The sequence below is a fragment of the Lepidochelys kempii genome, chromosome 9, assembly GCF_965140285.1.
Source record: "Lepidochelys kempii isolate rLepKem1 chromosome 9, rLepKem1.hap1, whole genome shotgun sequence".
NCBI classification, from domain to species: Eukaryota; Metazoa; Chordata; order Testudines; family Cheloniidae; genus Lepidochelys; species Lepidochelys kempii.
This window is the reverse complement of record NC_136388.1, coordinates 76485437-76509568: the sequence shown is the minus strand read 5'-3', so window position 1 is coordinate 76509568 and position 24132 is coordinate 76485437. Positions and strand designations below refer to the sequence as shown.

The 24132-nt window shown below is 40.8% G+C and overlaps 1 protein-coding gene across 2 annotated transcripts; it reads left to right on the top strand.

Annotated features, from left to right (window-relative positions):
* Positions 1-468: 468 nt before the first annotated feature.
* On the top strand, positions 469-23279 carry LPAR4 (lysophosphatidic acid receptor 4). 2 transcript variants are annotated; one of them, XM_073360943.1, is made up of 2 exons: positions 469-773; positions 20994-23279. In XM_073360943.1, exon 2 carries the CDS (start codon positions 21144-21146, stop codon positions 22191-22193), a length of 1050 nt encoding a protein of 349 aa, XP_073217044.1. In that variant the 5' UTR covers positions 469-773; positions 20994-21143; the 3' UTR covers positions 22194-23279. The 2 variants fall into 2 exon arrangements, with proteins under 2 accessions (XP_073217044.1, XP_073217043.1); XM_073360942.1 differs by lacking the exon at positions 469-773 and adding an exon at positions 1526-1878.
* Positions 23280-24132: the final 853 nt, after the last annotated feature.

The window sequence follows — 24132 nt, the reverse complement described above, 5'->3', positions numbered from 1 at the left end:
TTGTGTGTTGCTCTGTAAATTAACACTGCTGCTATCTCCTCAGCCATATCTTCATTACTCACCTATATTCTCTCTCACCTTTAAATCCCAGGTACAAAAGGGAAAACTGACCCATTTTCACTTTGCACCTAAAAGCATTTGCAAATTCTTCACTTGCCATTTGAATCTATGTAGGTCTTTTTATGCAGTTTAAAGGGAGAATAAGTGAATCCTGACCGGATGAAATTCATTTATGGTCAAGGGAAGAAGGGCTACCACAGTGTCTGTGCTTCTGAGAGTTAAAGCTGCTATAATGTGAGATTCAAAAAGTTATTTGAGAGTCGACTGGATAAAAACCCATGGCAGCTGGTCATGATGACTCTCTCTCTCACACACACACACACACACAGTCTGTAGGAGCAAGACAGAGAATCCTCTTTTTGCAGTGCTGTATCACCCGCCACTAGTCCAAGGAATAACATTCACTCCAGCTTCACAATGAGTTGTTTACTGGCCTTGGCTGCCTGTGAGAGCAGCCAGAAGAGAGCGGAGAAAAAGGAGAATAAACAAAATGAAATCAGGGCATGTGAGCTGTTTGGCTAAGTTTTAAAAACCAAAGTTTAAAAGCAGACTCAGGATCCCAAGCGGAGGGCTGGAGAAGGCTGGGAGAAAAGAAACGGACCACTACTTGCCATAAGAAAGTAAAGCTGAATAATTTGTCCACTAACATTGCTCTTCCTCCCAGACAGAAGACACCCGAAAACCTTTTCCTAGCTGAAGGGCTGGCACTGAAGGTAAGAGATAGAAATAAAACTCCTGGTTAATTGGTAAGTCAGGAGCCAGATTTACTGAGACAGTAAGATTTAGCAGACTGGGCTATAAAGACCTGAGAAGTGCTACCTCTCTGGAGATTGTGAACTTTATAATGATCTCCATAAACATTTGAAATCAAACTACCTTCTAAACGTTTTAAGCAGGAATCTAAGGCTTTCAGAGCAAACTGCTTGAGAGCAAGAGTCTAATCTGTTCTAGCTCATTTTTATCTAAACAGTTGCACACAGAATTTGAGATCAATAGGAAGTATGGAAAGATCAATAGGAAGTATGGAAAGATGTTAATATATTATCTTTATAAAGTTTCATTTTGCAGCCAGAGGGTGTTCTCTGGAGCATGCCTGACACAGAAATCTCTCCCCACCCCCCCTCCCTTTTTTTTTAATTGGGTAGGTGGGTGTGGGGGAAATCACTGTAGTTGTAGAAACAAAATTTGAGCTTTCAGTCCTGGGTATTCCCTTGCTTTACAGTTGCTAGTCTAAAGCAATACTCTGCTGCAAGCACACACACACACCAGCTGTGTCAGCTAACCAACCACTCAGGAAATAAGCTTTATCTATTGTCGAGCTGTACTTAAGCTGCTAATTCTTAACTGTGAAAGGTGCTTTTCCTGGGCAAGGCGCTTCAGGGAAAAACACAATCAGCCCAATGACTGGTGACTAAAAGCACAGAGGACGGGGCGGGATCACAGCTACTAATAATGCCTTCTTATCCAATGAAAAAGATTTCCCATTGAGACCCCCAAGAGTTCCCCCTGCCCACAGATCCTGCATAGACATTGGGCCTTCTCTTGCGTCCTGTTTCCTAAGGCATGATGGCTGCAACATTCAGCAGTTTCTCTCCCCTAACAAAGGAAAGGAGATAACTGCTAGTAGCCTCACATTTTAAAGGATGAACGACAATCCGTAAAAAGCTAGAGCAGGCAGATTTTACTTATGGGATTAAACAAACCTTTATTTAAAAAAAAAATGGATAAATCTATGGACTGCCAGAGAGGAATCTGTCTGAAAACTGCTAACTAGGTAGCTGTCTGGAGGCATGCTATCTCTAGCCCTATATCTCTTGGGTAAGTTTCTATTTTTATTTATTAATTTTCTGGTTCAGTTATAAAAGTGTACAGATTTAATGTCAGCTCTGAGAATCTGATTTTCATACTTTTAAAATCTCTGCGCAGACTGATGCCAGCTGTAACTATTGGAGCCAATAGAATGATTTCACTCGAAATAAATCTAGCCCACTAGGTTGGAATTGTGGAATATTTTAGTACTAACTTAGCAATACTTTTATCTGGGGAAAGATTTCATTTCTCTTGCCCAAGCCATAATATTATTTCTATGAAAGAAGTGCTAGTTTCCTGCAGTGATGTAGCAACATGTTTACAGTGAAAAGATTATCTCCATGTTTTTGGAATGCAATTACTCTGCAAAACTACTTACTTGCTATGAATTATTGCAGTGCAAACCATTGCAATGCACACTATCTCCTGAAGTCAGTATGACAAATTAAGGACCTCTGTTAGAGTTGTGTTTAATTAGCTAATTAATGTGCTTCAGCTAATCCAAATAATAGCAGCTTGTTCAATAATAAATTGTTTAGAACATTTTTTAACATTTTGAATTCAGTATCTGAAAGATACTGTTTAACTTAGGTTTAAACAAGCAAGCTCTATATTAAACAATGCTAATTTAGGCTGTCATCCTGCAAAGATTTCTATGCTTAGCGCACTGTGATAGTGCATACAGTTAAGCACGTGTCCAAATCTTTGCAGGATCAAGGCCCTAGAAACTATATTTCCAGAACTGAGTATAAGAGTCAACATTTCTCATTTTGTAAAACTGTTTTATTTTAAAGAATTAAGGGGCATTCATTTGCAGCCAAATTCTGGTCCCTTTTAATCAATGGCAAAACTCCCATAGATTTCAATAGGGCCATGATTTGGCTGTAAGTATATGTAAAAACTTATTAAATATAAAATTTATTAGGCATATAAGATGCCTAGTTATTATTAAAATGTGATGCTTTTAAAAAGAGAATTACAAATAAAAATCCCTTAGTTTTTTCACCATCTCAAGAACGGTTTGCAGCACAAATACTTTTAAATAACAGTGCTGAGTTTTTCTTTAAGACAAGGCAGTTCTATAATTTATTATTACTCCAATAGATGAATAGAATAGTTAGCAAAACCTAAAGGATGAGGAAGTTCAAAGCTCAGTGAGGATATCCTCTCACCCTACAATACTTTTTCCATCCTCTTTCTCTTGTTAGTTCTATGAAAGCCAAAGCAAACCTAGCAGGAAGCTAACCTTACTACTTTAAAGAGTTCAAAGCTTATTAACTTAAAGAGTCCTCAAATACATGGGGAAGGGGAGAAAGGACCCAGTGTACATTCCTTTTTACTCCTTAGAGACTAAAAATGAGACTTCTCCTGACTAGGGTTTAGGTCAGTTGATAAAACCAGTGTCCTTTAAATTCTGGAGATAGAAGTTCAGAACATACAGAGAAAGTACAAATAGAATCATGCCTGAATGCAGTTACCTATTAACTTTCATTTCAGAAGATGTGGTTTGACAAGGAACAGAAAGAAAATACATCAACTTGTCTCTCGTCATGTTCTCTGACAGAAGTGAGATATTAATGGTAATAGTTTCTAAGTGCTGCAGATCACAAACAGCAGAAAAGATGCAATCCTAGCAGTAGCACTTTCCGCCCCTAGAGGCTGTGTAACATAACTAGGGTGACCAGATAGCAAGTGGTGAAAAATCGGGACGGGGTGGGGGACAATAAGAGCCTATGTAAGAAAAAGCTCCAAAAATCAGGACTGTCCTGGTAAAATCGGGACATCTGGTCACCCTAAACATAACGGATAGAACATGGGACTAGGAATAGGAAACCTATAGTCTAGTATCTAGTACTGCCACTTTTAAGGGTATGTCTGCACTTCAGAATTAGTCCAGGCTTTTACCCAGGTGTCGCTCCTAGCCCCTGTCCTATCCAACCTCAAAAACCTCTCACCTGAGAGAAGTGCTTTCAACCCTGGGTTAGAGCTGAGATTCTGCTTTCACTTGGACGGGTAACCCACCCACTTTGCAGTGAGGATGCAGTCTAAATCACTGCATTATTGATAGTCCACCAATGCCTTCCCACAATTTCACCCGTGTGCTCAGAACAGAACTTCTCCCACAATTCACTGGGAAAGAATCAGAGCAGCTCAGCTTACTGCAGCATGAAGACTCATGGGATGTGCCCACAGAAGTCCTAATGACACGCATGGGGGAACACAGCATCAGTTAGGACACAGTAACTTGGGTGTGGTTTTACAGTGTGGTCACTCACATCCAGGCCAACTCTGCAGAGAATTCATACCCTTACATGCAGGTTGGGTCTGAGCCTGTCCCCATTGACTTCAGTGGTGCAAAACCAGACCCTCTAAGTTCTGGATCAGTTTCCAAAATAGGGAAAACCATAATTAAAACCCTGCCATATCTCATAGGATTAACAGCATTACAAGGTTTACTAAATGTTTGCAAAGAGCTGTCTATGTGTAAATCACTATAAAGTTGCTCTGTATTTGTATTAATATTATAGGATTTCTTCAGTCAATTTGGCCACAATTGTCAAAGTATTTATACTCATATTCTTCCTGATTTGTCAGTCTACTTATGTTAATTTTTTAAGATATATTTGTGTTTGTTAGAGTTCACCAAAACATGACATCTAGTTATAGAAGATTGCAGCCCTAGCTTGCCTGCTAGAATTTAGACCAGGTTGGTAGTGAAGAACATTAATTACCATATGACACATTGTTGGCCTTCCATACGGAAAGCGAGCTGATTAAATCAATCCAGTCCCTGGCTATTTGCATGGACAGCTGTCTACTGCCACAAATGACATTCTATTTAACTATCCCACCAGACAGACATAGGACTGAATGGGTATGGAGCCTGAAATCCCCATCCATCCCCAGTGGGGTTTTACCAGGTCAAGTGGGTATAAAGGATTGCTCTGCTGCTATGCTTGTTCCATAAATAATATGACTTTAGTCTCTGGGGACATGAAGCCACCACCTTTCACAAAAGTTTAATTATTTTACTGGAAAGAGAAGTTATCTATTCACCAGAGCAGACAGTGGTGGTACATGTTTTGCTCAAATGCACCATCTCCTGCATTTACTCAAGAGAGACTGTGCTCTGAAAGGGTGAAAACCAGTTCAGTTTCAGTAACAGTTTAGCCTGTCCTGATCCCCCTTAAATGAGAGAGCTTTCTGAATTATTTGTAGTTTTGTTTTCTAGAAAATTCAAATACTATCTTTATCTTGGCAAGTTTGAGCAAGGGAATTTGAACAGTGTTCATCAGTCATTCAACTTCAGAAATGAATACATACGAAGGCAACAATAGCTTGCTTTTTGTATCATAGGTCTTAATGAAATACACACAATATGCTTTTTCATAATACTTTAAAAAGTTATGTATGTTCACAAAGAAAGTCACATCTGAAAAGATGTTTTTGTTTTCAAGTTAAATATGAGTTGTATTGCATTACTCAAAAATAACACCACCTCCCCTCAAACCATGCTGTAGTTTTCCCACCATTCTCTGTCATTCTTGGAAATATGGCATCTAGAAATTGAATTATGGGAATGAAATTATGGTGTCTCTGAATCTGCGTTTTTCTAAGGACAAATCATTCTAGCTTTATTCCATTATTATAGCTTTGCTCCCTGTAGTTTATTACTGAAGGAGTAAGATGTCACAACTCTCGCTGTCTGTTAGCTTTCAGCACTCGGGTGTGTTTTCTCTTATGTATTTTCATTATAATTTACTGATTTTTTTTCAATTTACAAAACAAAATAAAAGCCTGATTTACTGGAGAACCCTGGTTAGGAATATGACATTTTCTCTGTGAGAGGGTATAGATGCTTCTGTGAAAACACCAATCAAGCCTCTAGGTCAGTTTACATCAGTTTTGGCAAAGGTACCTGTGACACATAAAATATGGATGCCTAATGTCCAAAACCATGTGATAATCTAACTCCAAGGAGGTGCTGATTACCTTCAGCTCTCAGGCTATGTCTAGACTGCAGTGTAAGCTCAGGGTTCAAACTCAGGCTCAAGCCTAACCCCCCTTCTGTCTACACACAAATCGTGCTAATGCAGGGCTTGGTCCCAGGAGCCCACGAGTTGGAGGGTCTGAGACTGAATCAGCTAGGACCCTGTTGCTCTGCAGTGTAGATGCAGGCCCATTGGACTCCACCAGCTGGGAGTCCACCAGATGTATCTCACAATCCCACCGTCCGACTTTCTTTGTCTTCTGGACAGTCAAGTTTGGTGGACAGTCAATTTTCCCCCCATACTGTACCACAAACACAGAGCTAGAGCATCCATATTTTGGGAGGGCACTAGGAAGTCTCGGGTATGGGTTGTTGGACTCAGGCCTCCATAATGCAGTGCAGATGCTGGAGCCTCACGTTGGGACCCCAGGTTCAACAATTCCTAACCTGTGGTTACAAATGAATGTAGACGTTCAAGCTCTGGGTTAACAAACCCAGGGTCTGCTAATTCAAGTTCTACTAACCCTGAGTTTACATTGCAGTGTAAACATACCCAAAAATAGTCAGCTCCTCGGCTAGTGCAAAGCAGCACCATTCCAGTGCAGTAAATGGTAATACGTCCATTTACACCAGATGAGGATCTAGTCTATAGGCTTCAGTGGGAGTTGCGGGTGCTCAGCACTTTCCAGGATCAGGCCCTTTGAGAGAGCCTTATTACATCAATAAGATCACCTACCAAACCCGTGCAGGGTGCACATCCTGCAAGTTCTGGAGCACTCCTGTGGGGTGCTGAGTGCCTTCAACTCCTGCTGACTTCAGTGGGGGAGGAATGAAGCACCTCAAAGGAGATCAAACCTGTAATCCCCTCATCACAGAGTTTTATAACTGCAAAATCCTGACACTCATTTGTATTCTGATGGAGGCTGAGTGAAACTTCACTGAAGCTGGTGGGCATAAGACACCATTCATTCAGGATAAATGTAAGATGCAGTTAAGCTTCTTTTTACAGTAAGATAGATGAAAGTGTAGGAGCCCCTGCCCCAAACACAGGCCATATGCAAGGCTGGTCAGAAAAATGACTTATTGGGCAGTGGGGTTTTACTGGGAATTATCTGATAGAGGTGTGCATGTGAGAGCAGAAGCACCCAGAGAACATGCAGAGAAGCAGGCCAAAAGCCAAGCAAGACAGCAAGAGAAGCACTGAAGACATGGCTGAGAGAGAAATCCAAAAGAGAGAGGGAACTTTTGGGCAGAGTGCTGGCTGGAAAGAGACTTTGAACTTGGAACAAAGAAACTCCTTCCTGTTTGATTCCTCTTGTGTTCAGGGAAATAGGACTTTGTACATTCTTTGTAAATAAATGGGATTGCATCAAAGAAATACCTGACTCCAACATCATTTTCTCCTTCTAATGGAAACAACCTACTAAACTCCAAACATTGGCTAACTGGTTAGGTCACAAGCATAACAGGGTTTTTAAAATAATTTTTCATTGATTGTTTTCTGTACTACATTCTCTGTTGGATTTTCCAGATTTTGCATGGTCTACTGCTATGCTGGCCAACAGCAGCACTACATTAGATCTAGCTATACCAGTGTAAAGAGAGATCCACCCAGTAAAAGACTTGGGCATGAAAAAAGACACACGCAAAATTACAGTCTCAGTCTTCAGACATCATATTGAGGTTCCTTTGAAAGTTAGGCCCAAAAGGTTGAGTTCTCTTTTTACTAATAATAATCCATTAATATATATGAATTGAGGATCAAGTTTACCACATCAGTGTACACACACATTATGGTGACAGTTTGAAACATTTACTGGAATGTAGCTCTAATCTTAGAATAGATTAGGGGATGAGGGGTCTGGGAAGAAGGCATTTTTAGTGAAAGGAAAAAACAAAATATCTTGCCCTGAAGGTCAGCATATGATTATTGGTTAGGTCAGTTCACCATTCCGATAAAAGGAAAATGTTTTAATGAGCTAAACACAAAACAGATAGAGCACAGAGAAGTCGCCATGCACAGGAAACGCCTTGTAGCTCTCCAAGGACTGTTAGAAGAGTCAACAACAGTGCTGATCAATCCAAAAGGAAACAAACGGTTATCCTTTAGGATTATAATTTATATAGATCAGGTTTCCCTTTCCACATTCAGTGAAGAAAAATCTCTAGGAAGAACAACCCTAATCCTGGCTCCTGTTTTGGCCACTTTATTCTCCTCTGCTAGTGCAAAAAGGAGCTGTAGGACCATGGGTGCAGGTTGGGGGACAGGAGGGGTTGCCTCCCCAAATGGAGGCAATGTGTGGGGGGGGTTACATGCCACTGCTCCCTCCCCCAATTGCTGCGAGTGCTGCAGGCTAGGGCAGCTCAGTGGGGACTCTCCAGACGGGCCCAGCCATCCCTATGGGGTGGGACCTGCTTGTTCACCAACACCCCTCCCCCTGCCCCACAAGCTGGGCCCAGGCAGGACACCAGCCTTGCTCCCCACTTGCTCGGACTGGTGTGCAGCCCTTTGTCAGGCAGCCATAGGCCAGCTATGGCAGCAGCAGGGTCCTGGGAGAAGGGTTGGGGCTTGTCTCCAAGGTGACCCAGCCCCGCACCATGTCTGCGCCCAGCCATGGCCCTGGCCCCTTTGTCCGGGGTTCATGCGGCGCCACCGCGGGTGGGCAGTGCAGGCGCTGGGCCCTCATGGGCAGTGGGAGCGGGGACACTGCCCAGAACCACCACAGTTTCTCCCATCCCACCCCTACAGTGGGAGAGGCCAAGAGAAAGGGGGTGTGGCCAAGGTGTATCTACCCCTGGCTGATTCCTGGCTGCTAGAAGGGCCTGTTAGGACCCAGGATTATGCCAAAGGTTCAGATGGCCCCAGCTCTGGAGTAGTCTAAAACTTTGCTTTTTGTCTAATGTATTTCATCTGGGATCGACAGCACTGAAACATGGTGAAATCCTGGCCCTACTGAAGTCAATTGGCTTTTTGCTACTGATATCAGTGGAGCCAGGATTTCATCAATTATTTCAGCCTCAGCACCCACGAGGTACATAAGAACAGCCATACTGGGTCAGACCAAAGGTCCATCCAGCTCAGGATCCTGTCTTTTGACAGTTGCCAATGCCAGGTGCCCCAGAGGGAGTGAACCTAACAGGCGATGATCAAGTGATCTCTCTCCTGCCATCCATCTCTACCCTTTAACAAACCTTTAACAAAAATGGGACACCATTCCTTACCCATCCTGGCTAATAGCCGTTAATGGACTTAACCTCCATGAATTTATCTAGTTCTCTTTTAAACCCTGTTTAGTCCTAGCCTTCACAACCTCCTCAGGCAAGGAGTTCCACAGGTTGACTGTGCGCTGTGTGAAGAACTTCCTTTTATTTGTTTTAAACCTGCTCCCCATTAATTTCATTTGGTGGCCCCTAGTTCTTATATTATGGGAACAAGTAAATAATGTTTCCTTATTCACTTTCTCCACACCACTCATGATCTTATATACCTCTATCATATCCCCCCTTAGTCTCCTCTTTTCCAAGCTGAAAAGTCCTAGTCTCTTTAATCTCTCCTCATATGGGACCCGTTCCAAATCTCTAATCATTTTAGTTGCCCTTTTCTAATGCCATTATATCTTTTTTGAGATGAGGGGACCACATCTGTATGCAGTATTCAAGATGTGGGTGTACCATGGATTTATATAAGGGCAATAAAATATTCTCTGTCTTATTCTCTATCCCTTTTTTAATGGTTCCTAACATCCCATTTGCTTTTTTGACTGCCGCTGTGCACTGCGTGGACGTCTTCAGAGAACTGTCCACAATGACTCCAAGATCTTTCTCCTGATTAGTTGTAGCTAAATTAGCCCCCATCATATTGTATAGTTGGGGTTATTTTTTCCCAATGTGCATTACTTTACATTTATCCTCATTAAATTTCATTTGACATTTTGTTCCCCAATCACTTAGTTTTGTTAGATCTTTTTGAAGTTCTTCACAGTCTGCTTTGGTCTTAACTATCTTGAGCAGTTTAGTATCATCTGCAAACTTTGCCACCTCACTGTTTACCCCTTTCTCCAGATCATTTATGAATAAGTTTAATAGGATTGGTCCTAGGACCGATCCTTGGGGAACACCACTAGTTACCCCTCTCTATTCTGAAAATTTACCATTTATTCCTACCCTTTGTTCCCTGTCTTTTAACCAGTTCTCAGTCCATGAAAGGATCTTCCCTTTTATCCCATGACAACTTAATTTACGTAAGAGTCTTTGGTGAGGGACCTTGTCAAAGGCTTTCTGGAAATCTAAATACACTATGTCCACTGGATTCCCCTTGTCCACATGTTTGTTGACCCCCCTCAAAGAACTCTACCCTTTACAGAAACCATGTTGACTTTTGTGCAACAATTTATGTTCTTCTATGTGTCTGACAATTTTATTCTTTACTATTGTTTCAACTAATTTGCCCGGTACTGACGTTAGACTTACCGGTCTGTAATTGCCAGGATCACCTCTAGAGCCCTTCTTAAATATTGGCGTTACATTATCTATCTTCCAGTCACTGGGTACAGTAGCTGATTTAATGGACAGGTTACAAACTATAGTTAATAATTCCGTAATTTCACATTTGAGTTCTTTCAGAACTCTTGGGTAGATGCCATCTGGTCCCAGTGACTTGTTATTGTTAAGTTTCTCAGTTAATTCCAAAACCTCCTCTAGTGACACTTCAATCTGTGACAATTCCTCAGATTTGTCACCTACAAAAGACGGCTCAGATTTGGGAATCTCCCTAACATCCTCAGCCGTGAAGACTGAAGCAAAGAATTCATTTAGTTACTCTGCGATTACTTTATTGTCTTTAAGTGCTCATTTTGTATCTTGATTGTCCAGGGGCCCTACTGGTTGTTTAGCAGGCTTCCTGCTTCTGATGTACTTAAAAAACATTTTGTTATTACCTTTTGAGTTTTTGGCTAGCTGTTCCTCAAACTCCTTTTTGGCTTTTATTATTAAATACATTTAATTTGGCAGTGTTTATGCTCCTTTCTAATTACCTCACTAGGATTTGACTTCCACTTTTTAAAAGATGCCTTTTTATCTCTCATTGCTTCTTTTACATGGTTGTTAAACCACGGTGGCTCTTTTTTAGTTTTTTTACTGTGTTTTTTAATTTGGGGTGTACATTTAAGTTGAGCCTCTATTATGGTGTCTTTGAAAAGTGTCCGTGCAGCTTGAAGGGATTTCCCTCTAGTCACTGTATCTTTTAATTTCTGTTTAACTAACCTCCTCAATTTTGCATAGTTCCTCTTTCCGAAATTAAATGCCACAGTGTTGGGCTGTTGGGGTGTTCTTTCCACCACAGGAATGTTAAATGTTATTATATTATGGTCACTATTTCCAAGCGGTCCTGTTATAGTTACATCTTGGACCAGATCCTGTGCTCCACTCAGGACTAGATCAAGAACTAGACTAGGGGGGAGGGATAGCTCAGTGGTTTGAGCATTGGCCTGCTAAACCCAGGGTTGTGAGTTCAATCCTTGAGGGGGCCATTTAGGAATCTGGGTCAAAAATTGGGGATTGGTCCTGCTTTGAGCAGGGGGTTGGACTAGATGACCTCCTGACGTCCCTTCCAACTCTGATATTCTGTGTGATTCTGTGAGAGTTGCCTCTCCCCTTGCGGGTTCTCGTACCAGCTGCTCCAAGAAGCAGTCATTTAAAGTAGTGAGAAATTTTGTCTCTGTATTTCGTCCTGAGGTGACATGTACCCAGTCAGTATGGGGATAATTGAAATCCACCACTATTATTGAGTTTTTTATTTTGATAGCCTCTCTAATCTCCCTTAGCATTTCTTTGTCACTATCACTGTCCTGGTCAGGTGGTCGATAATAGATCCCTACTGTTAAATTCTTATTAGAGCATGGAATTACTATCCATACAGATTTTATGGAACATGTGGATTCATTTAAGATTTTTAGTTCATTTGATTCTACATTTTCTTTCACATATAGTGCCACTCCCTCCCCACCCTGTACGGCCTGTTCTGTCCTTCCGATATATTCCTGGAATGATTGTGTCCCACTGATTGTCCTCACTCCACCAGGTTTTTGTGATGCCTATTATATTAATATCCTCCTTTAACACGAGGCACTCTAGTTCACCCATCTTATTATTTAGACTTTGAGCATTTGTGTACAAGCACTTGAAAAACTTGTCACCGTTTATTTGTCTGCCCTTTTCTGATGTGTCAGATTCTTTATGTGAATGTTTCTCATCTGATCTGGCCCATACTTTATCCTCTTCCATCCTCTCCTCCTGACTGAAACCTAGAGAATCTCTATCAATAAACTCTCCTCTCAGAGAAGTCTCTGTCTGATCCACATGCGCCTCTGCAGCAATCGGCTTTCCCCATCTGCTTAGTTTAAAAACCTTTTTAATGTTAAGTGCCAGCAGTCTGGATCCACTTTGGTTTAGGTGGAGCCCATCCTTCCTATATAGGCTCCCCCATCCCAAAAGTTTCCCCAGTTCCTAATAAATCTAAACCCGTACTCTTCACACCATCGTCTCATCCATGCATTGAGACTCTGAAGCTCTGCCTGCCTACCTGGCCCTGCACGTGGAACTGGAAGCATTTCTGAGAATGCCACCATAGAGGTCCTGGATTTCAGTCTCTTTCCTAGCAGCCTAAATTTGGCCTCCAGGATATGTCTCCTACCCTTCCCTATGTCATTGGTACCTACATGTACCATGACCACCAGCTCCTCCCCAGCACTATGCATAAGTCTATCTAGATGCCTCGAGAAATCCACAACCTTTGCACCAGGCAGGCAAGTCACCATACAGTTCTCCTGGTCATCACAAACCCAGCTATCTATGTTTCTAATGATCGAATCTCCTATTACTAACACCTGCCTTTTCCTAATGACTGGAGTTCCCTCCCCCAGAGAGGTAACCTCAGTGCAAGAGGATACCCCAACATCATCTGGAAGGAGGGTCCCAACTATGGGAAGGTTTACTTCTGTTCCCATTGACTCCTCTCCTTCTCTGGGCCTTTCATCCTCCTTAACAGTGCAGGGGCGGTCTGACCGGAGGTGGGACAAATCTACAGTGTCCTGGAAAGCCTCATCAACATACCTCTCTGCCTTCCTTAGCTCCTTCAGTTCCGCCACCCTGGCCTCCAAAGCCCATACACTGTTTCTGAGGGCCAGGAGCTCTTGCACCAAATGCACGCATGTCACCCACCCACAAGAGGCAGGTAATCATACATGCTACACTGAGTGCAATAAACTGGATAGCCCCCACTCTGCTGCTGAGCTTCTGCCTGCATTTTCTCCTACAGCTACCTAGGTTAATGATAGGGTTTTTGTTTAAATCAAGGAGTTCTGATTATAGTTTAGTTTAAAGGTTTTAAACAATGGCAAGTGTACCTCACCCCCTTTCCAAACCCCCTCTCAAAACTCCCTGTTAGCGGTCCCTGGTCGCTTGCTCACTGCTTTATAAAGCCTTGTTGATAGCCCCGCCCCCTGACTACGGCTCAGCCAGTGAACAGAGTCTTCTAGATTTCAAACCTTGTTTAGAAGCTCACTGCTTCCAACTGCCGGCCACAGCACACGGTCCTTCAAACAAACAAACACAAGCTCAGCACGCAGCAAGTAACCCCCAAACACAAACACACACTATAGACAGCCACTTGCCCAGAGGGTCCCGTATTTGCTCCTCCTTCACCTGGAGAACTCCTTCTCGAAACTCCCTGCAAAGCTCAAAGGTAAGTAGCATTTGTGCTCGTAAATATGGGGAAACTGAGATAATATAGGTGCTGAAGGTACACAGCAAGTCAGTGCCAGAGCCATGAATGAAAGCCTGACTCCTTCCCTTATTGTAAGGCACTAGAAAACTCTACCTTTCACTGTAACCTACATTTCATCTTCCTAACAGTAAATTGCTTTGTTAAAATATGCATGTTTGTGTGTCGGAGGATCTTGTTTGGCTCTTTGGAGTTAGAGGCTTTAAAGGGACAACTTAAAAGTCACACTCTATCTGAATATGTTTTCCTACTATTGTCACAGATAACACCTAGGATTACTAGAGTTGCAAGATTAGAAAAAAGTCTCTTTTCTGCTTTCAGTTACTTTGTACATTTAACAACACTTTGTTTATAGACAGTTTCATTGTTTTCTGTTGTCTGTCAACCAGTTTCTTCTGTTCATGTGGCTTTTTCATACATCAACAGGAAAGAGGAAAAAAAACTTTTGAAAATAGGAAAAAGTTACTTTAAAACCACAATAACTGGCAGGGGAAGGTGTAGTGCCTGAATCTAATTCTAGATTAACCTTATTTCAAATGAATGTCCAATTAAAAAAAAAGACACTGTTTCCTCTACCAGTAGCCAATGGAGTCAGTGAACACCTACTCCTGCTGTGTGACAGGGGACAACCTTTTGTGACCCCACCCTATGCTATGCGACTGAGGCCAGGAAATAAAGATCAGTCTTTTACCGACACTTGTCTCATATCTTTACAATATTGCCAGACCTGAGCGTTCAAAAATCATGAGTTTCCGAAAAAACAGATTTGTTTGAGCCTTTAGACTGTACTTAGATCATTTTTTCAGGCTCTCTCTCCAAAACCGTAAGCAGGGACATCATTTGCTAAAGGCAAGGGGGAAGTTGTCTCCGCCCCATCCCAACTTTTCATAGGTCTGTATGCTCCATTATCTCGAGTTACCAGATAGCAACGTGAAAAAACAGGACAGGGGGTGGGGGTTAATAGGTACCTATATAAGCAAAAGTCCCCCAAAACAGGACTGTCCCTTTAAAAACGGGACATCTGGTCATCCTACCATTATCTCTTCCACTTTTTGCACTCCCCTCCCCCCCTCAATTTTGGATGACATTAGGAATGAAGGAATCATCCGATGAAGTGAGCTGTAGCTCACGAAAGCTTATGCTCTAGTAAATTTGTTAGTCTCTAAGGTGCCACAAGTACTCCTTTTTTGCGGATACAGACTAACACGGCTGCTACTCTGAAACCTGTCATTAGGAAAGCAATAATTGCTTAGTTTCTCATTTGTGATCCTATTTGGGACAGAGAACATCCTCTACGCTGACACAACTTTGCTCCCATCTCAGAATTTTTCTGAAATGACGCCCCTAACCATAAGGGCAAAAAACTTTTTCATAAAAAAAAAAGAAAGAGTAATGTAAGCTTTCAGACAAAAATCAACATATATTGCAAGACTCACAATAAAGTCATATGAGCTGGCTTTATTACTATCCCAAATGCTAGCTGGGGTTCTGGATTCAGGGTTGTTAATTTTTTAATTTAAACCTTGTAAGACACCAGAAATGCTTGATAACTAGATGCTACTGTGATATGTCTATTAGAAATACCTTAGATTTGTCACACAATCTCATTTTGCATTAAGAAAACAAACCATATCTGTAGGGTCCATATTTGCAGAGATGTGTTACAGTCTCATATCAGTAGTTCTCATGCAAGTCTAGAAGAATCTACATGTGGCAACCCTTACACAGGTTTATGCCCTAATAAATCTGAAGAAAAACTAAAACTGTCTTTAGACCAAAATAAATTCCCATCCAAAACCTCTACCTAATCCAAGTAACCTTAGAAATAGACGAAAGGGAGAAAATTCCAAATCAGTGATTATAGTGACTTTGACCTTAACTCATCTTACTAGGCTTCGCAGACATGATGCATAAGACATGTTTTAGTGCAGTGTTACACACTGTGGAGCCATATCTTTATATTCTGTCAACTGGATGCACAATAATGATGCAAAAGCCTTTTCATGCCATTCTTGCCAAGAGTAGGAAAAGTTGTCATGCTGTGTGCAAGGGCAATACATAATGGTCTACTACTGGGGCAGAGGCTGTATGTACTGACTCATACAGCCAAGACCCCATGACCCTTGCACCCCCAACTCTTTGGTCATGAAAGGCCTGTACGCTAGCCTATTTGCATGAGGCAATCCAGAGCAATTCTGTCGCATCACCTCCTGGCCTATGGCTTTTCTGTCATGCACACAGGTACACCTTCCAAAATTTGGTCCTATTTGTGTAACACTATTTTGTGCCATAAAGTGCATTAAGCATAATAATTCCGTCAGAATTTTGAAAGGCTTTGGCAATCTGAGTCAAACTAAGAAAATCAACAAGCCATTTAATTTTTATTTGCTGTATACCCACACGACTTCTTAAATATTCATGTTAAAGTTCAAATCACTTTACATCTCCACTAAGTTAGTATAAAAAGCAAGGGAAAGAAGCAAATGTATTGAGATGATGTGATTTGTAAGTTTTGATTCCAAAGTAGTTTTGTAAAGTAAAAGTGATCCAATTAATGTATATTTTATGCATAACATATAAAACAGACATATAGCACTGAAGGGGACCTCAAGAGGTCCATCTCCACCTGTGCTGAGGGGGATTGAAATATACTTAGAATTAAGCTTGCCAACTTCATAATGTTTGAAAACCGGACACTCCATCAGGAGTTCTGGAACATCCTCCACAGTGCATCTTTGCTGCCCTGAGGCCCCACCCCCTCCTCGGTCGGCTTCCCTCTTCCTGGGTTAGGAGGGACTCGCCTGCGCAACCGCAGCTGAGTGCTGTAGCCGCCCGATGTAGGTAGGAGACAGCTTTGGCTGAGTAGGGCTGCCCACAGTAACCAAACTTTGAGTGTCAGTCAGTAGATCTGATTGGACACTGTCAGGTCCCCTTTTTGACTGGACTTTCTGATCGAAAATTAGGAACCTGGCCACCCTACCTAGAATGTCTAGGTATACTTACAGTTAGCACTGAGTTCATACTGTATTATACTGGGCCTCTAATGGCTAACGTGTAGGGAAAGAGATGTCAAAAGCAACAAAAAGAAGGCAGCTTCATGAATAAAATAAGATGAACTCAGTTTTTCCTTTTTTTTTTGAACAGTTAATTTATTGTGTGTCAAGAGCAATATTTTCAGTGCAAATATACTTCTTTCCCAAATTAAAAGCTCTCTGGAAGCCAAGTAAATATATTTGATAATTACAGTGCCTCGAGAAGCTACGATGTGGCAATAATGAGTGTCATAGTGCGTAAGGACAATAGAGTCAGAAACAAAGGGATCATGTATTTTAGGAAAGACGAGGTGATTTCCTTAATTTTCAGTGCATGGCAGGTGAAAGTGATCCCTATAGCACATGAGAATTGAGTGAGAGCAAGCTTGACTGTCAATTATCTGTTGCAACACTGCTGGCTTCATTCTCAGTGGGGCTGAACTGGCGTACCTGACAAAAGATGTAGAGTCACGTGAAGCTCCCAGTTATTCGCTACTCTAATGTAAAAGCACTTTTCTATATTCCATTATGGCATCGCTTCTAATCTAAAGATCTGGTCTGCCTGAAAAACAGTATTCCAAGTTACTTTGTTTATTTGATGTGCACTGAACTTGGCATGTTAAAAACGTGAAGCTAGATCTTCTTAATCTTTCCCAAATGAGTGATAGGATGGTGAGTATGACAGGCAGGGAAAATTTGCTGTTGATTTAATTTTGGTTAGAGAGAAGGAGAATGTATCTTATATTTAAAGCATTAAAATTATAGACCCTGACACCTTGTAATTGAAAGTGAATGACTCAGTTTGAGTAATTTGGTAAACAACATGGGTTCATATTTTCTAGATCATAACCTAGTTTGGACAATTGTTGGTAGACAATTCTCAGGCTGATGCACCAGGAAAGTGAAATATGTCCATGTGACTCCTTGTTAAATGAAAACAAAAAAATTAAATGATCCAGCATCTTTTCTCCAGAGCACTTGAGCTGCATTGTATGTAGCTCATATTGCTGGCACATAACATAGCTTGATTGTGAACAATAATGGTAAATATTTCAAAATACCCTTTGAATATACACGCCTTTGTTTCTGAATGCACAGTCTGGGGCTGCCAAAATGCAGGACCACGTACACAAATGGGAAAATTGAATATCCAACAATCTGATGTAAGTTTTGGGTGAGTAGAAACATAGGTTCCCAAAATTGTACCCTCCAACATTTGGACATATATGGAACCTACATTGAGGCCACATGGAAAACCTAGCTCTCAATGAGGAAAAAAAAAGAAATCTATTTATGCAAGTTAAATTTCAACATAAACATTACAGATGGAGATAAAGTGCAGTCTGTTTATATACTGTATGTGGGTTAGAAGCCAGGAAGTTAATCTAGTAGACTGAGGTTTAAGTTATGAGGCAAACCATCCCTGTTGGAACTACATATATTTGTGAACCTGGTTAATTATTGCCTTAAAGGCAGGCAAAATATAAAACCTATGCAAATTCATTTGATATAGATATAGCCAGCTAAATGTGTAGGTCATCCTATGATTATTTTTAGATTATTTCACAATTAAAGAAAGTGTATTTTTGTAGTATCTCTTCCAAAACAAATCTCTGTGGAATTTTCTTCTGTGTTCTGTTTCCTACTGCTTGGCAATGAAATTCAATTTGTCATGAATTTAGTAAAGCAGACATTGAAATAGTGAAAGAGAGAAAATGTGTGGATTACAAAGCTGAGAGACACCAAAAGAGCATTTTGCCCCCTACATTTTTTTTAAAGACAGTTCACATAAGGAAGCGTCTGTTTGTTTGTACTGTAGAAAACATCTGAATGTTGGCTTCGATCTCATTTGTCATGCCACACAGCCAACGGCTATCAGATAAAGGTATGTCTTCTTCTGATTTGAGTGTGTGTTAACCAGGATCCTCATAGCAACTGCACATCTCAAACATAAGTAACGATAAAGAAGTTTACTGAACTGTGTTTAAAAGCATGTGCCAAAAACTGCCAGGAAATCACAGACCAAATTCAGACAAACCGATGCACATACAGTTAGCAATTCCTAGGAAGCCCACGAATAAACAGGACAGCCTGGGGTAGAAGTTTTTTGCCCCAATCCTGGCTCCTCCAGAACCTAGAGAGAGGCTGTTGTGTAAGCGCGCTGTGACACAGGTGCAGTTCCAAGGTAAGGCTTAGAGATCAGGGCCATGGTCCATCTGATCTGACTCCGCACTAACTCCTATGCAACTACTTATACACAGACCGATGCTCTTAGCAGGAATAATCTCTAAGGGACAAGGCAGGGCACTGATTAGAAAACTGGCATATAATGCTGCTTTTGCAGTATCTACAGTATATGTACAGTTTTCTGGTCACTCCTAGATTGGGCCAGAATTCATGCCTGCCGTTTGATGAAGTTTTGTGATGAGGAAAATGAGAAGTTTCTGTTCTTTTCATTGTAGTAGAGTAGGTTTTAGTAAAGTTTTGAGCACTGGACATTTTACAGTTGGTTTACAGATAACTTGCATGCAAGAAATATTGTCTGACAATGTACTTTTTCCCACTGGGAATACAAAACAGAAAATGCTTGATTTTACTAGTTAGACAATATGCATCCAATTATCCTGATTTAATCCATGCTTCATTTCAATTAGTTGTTTGCTTACATATTCTAATTTCAAAAGTGTTTTCAATTATTTCAGAGAATCATAATGTATCCTATATCACCTAAAATTTGCTATTTAATCTATATTGCCACAAGATCTCTTTTTGATGCAGCTCCAACTCCTAATTAGTGGTTTCATCTGTCAAAAATGCTCTATAGTTTTACCTGCCAGGTCAGTTGTTAGATCACAGGAAACAAGCTTTATATTCTCTATTTGGTTTGCTATATTTTACAGTGCAGACACTCCTCCTACAGTTGTCTGACCTTGTCCCACTTTCCCCAGAGATACAGCCATGCTCAAAAAATTATTCTCTCCCTAATCTGAGAAACATTCTGATTGCTTCTTTGCACAGGCCTTAAAAATAGACTTAAGATAGAACAGTTAATGAGGGTACTTCAAAAGGGTTCCAAGTATTTAGTTCTAATAAGTGTAAAAAACCAAATGCTTATCAGAACAATCCAAATCTTTAGAGCCTGCTAAATTGGGTTGGAAGTCTCATGAGACCAGATTTTCTATGGGATTTCCAATACTTCCTGTTCTGATCCTAGTCAAAGACCAGAAGTGAAAAAGGAGCTGTTTGGAAAAGTTTCACTAGAACCCTTTTCTAAGGAACACAGTTTAATCATCAAAACAATTAATGAAAACATGTTTTTGCCAAAATCTTGTTTGAGAAAAAACTAAAGAGTTCCAAACAATTTCAGAATGTTCCATTTTGACCTTTTCAGAATGAAATGTTTTGATTTTTTAAAATGACTGTTTCAATTATTTAAGTATAATTGAATTTTTTTTAAAACAAATGCAAATCAAAACAAAATGTTTCAAGGTTGTATCTAAATATTTTTCAGAATTTTCTTTCAGAGAGAATTTCATAATGTTGAGATTTCGTTCCTAATCGGAGAAATGACAAATGTAAAAATCCTTCACAAAATAGAATTTCCGTTCTCTGCATAGCTCCAAGAGCTTATCTGAACATTTCAGAATCTTATTTAGTTCTAGCTAAGGGTGATGTTTTAGAGTTAGGTTTTGTTTTTTGTTTCCCAAACCTGATGGTCCATTCCTATTTAGGATTTTAGGGGGAGGTTTATTTCAAGAAGTTACCAACTCTGACTGAAGCTATTCTGGGAGATTTTTACCACCAACATGACGTAATCTCATTTTCTTAAAATATCCTATTAAAATCTCCCAGATTGCTTTCAGTCGTCACTGGGAGATTGATGCCAATTCTGGGAGACTCCAGGCCAATCCTGGAGGATTGGCAATCCTATTCAAGGCACATATGTAAATTAGGCACCCAACTCCCATAGACTTTCAGTAAGAATCTGGATGGTTAACTGGCCTTTGTGACAAACTCTCCCTCCTGATGTATTTCCAGATCATTTCAAATTTCTTGGTTTAGTATATAAGAAAATATATTGTAAACCAAATACTACCATTATCACAACATTTCTAAAGTAGAATAAAGATACCTACTCCATGATACTTACCTATGGGATGTATCTTTAAGAAAATGTACCTGATAAACATTTAAAAAACCCTGAACATCTGCAGTGGTAAGAATATGCTCCATAACATGTGAAAGTGGTGGTGTTGGGGGAAAAGGGGTTGTGTGTTTTCATGTACAGAGTTGCAGAACTGACTGTTTGTGTCTTCCTCAGGACGACAGGACATCACAAATATGAGGCACCAGCGATTCAAGCCACAACATTAGAATGTGTTTCTTAAGGAAGAGTGTGCTCACTAACTTATTTTATGGATGCCACTGAATTCAGCTTTGAAGGGCTCCAAAAGCACGTCACAAACCTGGAATGGGAAACCACAGCAATAATCATACCTGTTTGACAGATGATTCCTTTAAATACAACCTGTATGGGGCCGTATACAGTGTGGTATTCATCCTTGGCTTGATCACAAACTGTTCCTCTTTGTTTGTTTTCTGCTGTCGAATGAAAATGCGAAGCGAGACAACTATTTTCATGACAAACCTTGCTGTCTCTGACTTGCTCTTTGTATTCACTTTGCCTTTTAAAATATTCTATAATTTCAACAGGCACTGGCCTTTTGGGGACACTCTGTGCAAGATTTCAGGGACTGCATTTCTCACCAACATATATGGCAGTATGCTGTTCCTCACCTGCATTAGTGTCAACCGTTTCCTGGCTATTGTCTACCCATTCAGATCTCGTACCATTCGGACAAGGAGAAATTCAGCCATCGTGTGTGCAGGAGTCTGGATACTAGTCCTCAGTGGAGGAATTTTAGCATCCTTGTTCTCCACAACCAACGTCTCCAACAGTAGCACAACCTGCTTTGAGGGTTTTTCCAAAATTGTCTGGAAGACCTATTTGTCTAAGATCACTATATTTATTGAAGTGGTAGGATTCATAATTCCTTTGCTAATCAACCTCACATGCTCTTCACTGGTTCTGAAGACTCTCCGGAAACCTGCTACATTATCTCAGATTGGGACAAACAAAGAGAAAGTACTAAAGATGATCATTGTGCATGTGGCCATTTTTGTAGTATGCTTTGTGCCCTACAATTCCATACTTTTCTTATATGCTCTTGTGCGATCTCAAGCCATAGCAAACTGCTCCTTGGAGAGATTTGCTAGGACAATGTACCCAATCACATTATGCATTGCAACAATGAATTGCTGCTTTGACCCATTCATTTATTACTTCACATCAGAATCTTTTCAAAAGTCTTTCAATGTACACCCCCAAATACAAATGGACTCCATTTCCAAGACAGAAACACCTCTAACAATGAAGACTGCACTGCCTGCAGTACAGGAGGAAGTGACTGACCAGGCTATAACAAATGGAGGTGATCCAACTGCTGAATCACATTTTTAATGGCTTGTCTACACAGAGTTATTCCTGATTCACTCCCAGGGGTGAAAGTAGGCCAGTACAGTGTAATGGTAAGAAGCCGGTACCGGCCTGTACGCAGCTGACTTTAAAGCGCTGCTGCGGCAGTGCTTTAACATCACTGCTCCTTTTGCCCCACCATTGGCGGCCCTGCTGGAAGGGACCCTACCGGCAGGGCCGCTGATGGGAGGGGAAAGAGAGGCAGCTGCCCTGGCGATTTAAAAGGGCCCAGGGCTCCCGGCCACCGCTGTTGCTACTGTGGCAGCGGCCGGAGCCCCGGGCCCTTTTAAATCGCTGCCAGAGCCCTGGGCAGCACAGAACAGGCATCACAGATGGGCTGGCTGGGGGAGGCTGATCCCCAGCCCCGCTCCTTCCGGAGCAGGCCCCCATACTGGTAAATATTACTTTCACCCCTGTTCACTATACCTATGGATATTCTTATTCCAGAATAAGAGTGCCTTGTCCCTGTTTAGCTTAACTCACTTTAATTTAGCTTTCAAAGTGTCCACATGTGGAGTTAATCGGGGATTTCTCCATGTGAAGATAAGCCCATCAGATAACAGGTTTCTCAATTTTGAGAACTCAAGATATGTAAGTCCAGGTAGATCTTTCTCTGGAGATTATTTATGGAGGGAGTGGAGCAAATTCTTGCATTGAACAATGCCAACATTTGGTATGTTTTCCTAGGATTAAACATGGGACCAGTCAGGAAATATAAAAACTTTATCTTACTTTAGAAATCTTAATCAATTTTTTACTGCCTTCTGAAAATACAGGATATGTTAACTCAATTTCACACCTATGTATGTTTTCTTTCAAACATATAATAAAAACTTTCAGCTTTACTATGAGTGTATATTCTGGGTTTACTAGATACAGGGTTTTTTTTAAATGAGAGGAGGTGTGGGTTGGTTTGGAGCTTAATTAGTTCTCTTATAGAATGCAGGAAATGGTTGTTCGTTGTACTAATAATAGGAAAGAGCAAATAATTAAAGGACTTTGATATACAAAGTCACCTGCAAGATGCTGTGTTCTTTTGAGCTGCATGATTAAGTTAGCTTTCAATTGATTTTAGCACTGTATTAAACACCAACTGTAGATAAAAGAAAAAGCGTATTACAGCATTATTAAGACTGGTGTTTCTACAGACCATGATGTTACTGCAAATTACAGGCCGGTCCTTACTCAGCACAGCCAGCTCAAAGAAAGGATCTGATCCCAAAGAGTTCTTGCTCCAGCAACTTTCTTAATAGCATTAATAATACACCGTCAACCAGAAAATGTGTAAGTCTATTTTAATTCAGAGCTGTCAGGGATAAAGACAGTAGGACCACAATGAATTGGAGAGACACTTCCTTTTAGCCATTTGTTTTAATTTTCACATGTTGAATCTCCTGACACATTACAAGCAACCCATTAGGTCTAATTATGTCTTGAAATGGTTGGAATTTAAATGCTTACTTGCTAAGTGCAAAAAAAGTGGATTGCAAAAAAAATCACTTTGAAAATAATATTTATTTAGCACTACCATTGTTTTGAATAAAAGAGAAACAGCCATACAGTGAGCAAAATAAAGAAAGACCCTGTAGTTCAATATATTTTAGCTCTTAAATAACTACAGCACCTGACTTCTGGCACTCAGGTACAGAATGGCTATGTGATAAATTCCCAATATACAATCTCACAGTCAAAATGATAGAGTGGCCAAACCTTGATAACTTGGCTTTGCATTATTGCCATCTTGACTAGAAACTAACATCTCTTACTGGGATTATGGCTGCATAAGTGTCAGGGCAGTCAGCATTTCCAGACAAGAAAGAAAACATGACAACAAGGAGAGAGGATTCTAGCCACTTGGGAGTATAAGTCAATAGCTGGAACAGATGGTGGGCAGGGTACACCTGCATAGCCCTGGTGAACCCAT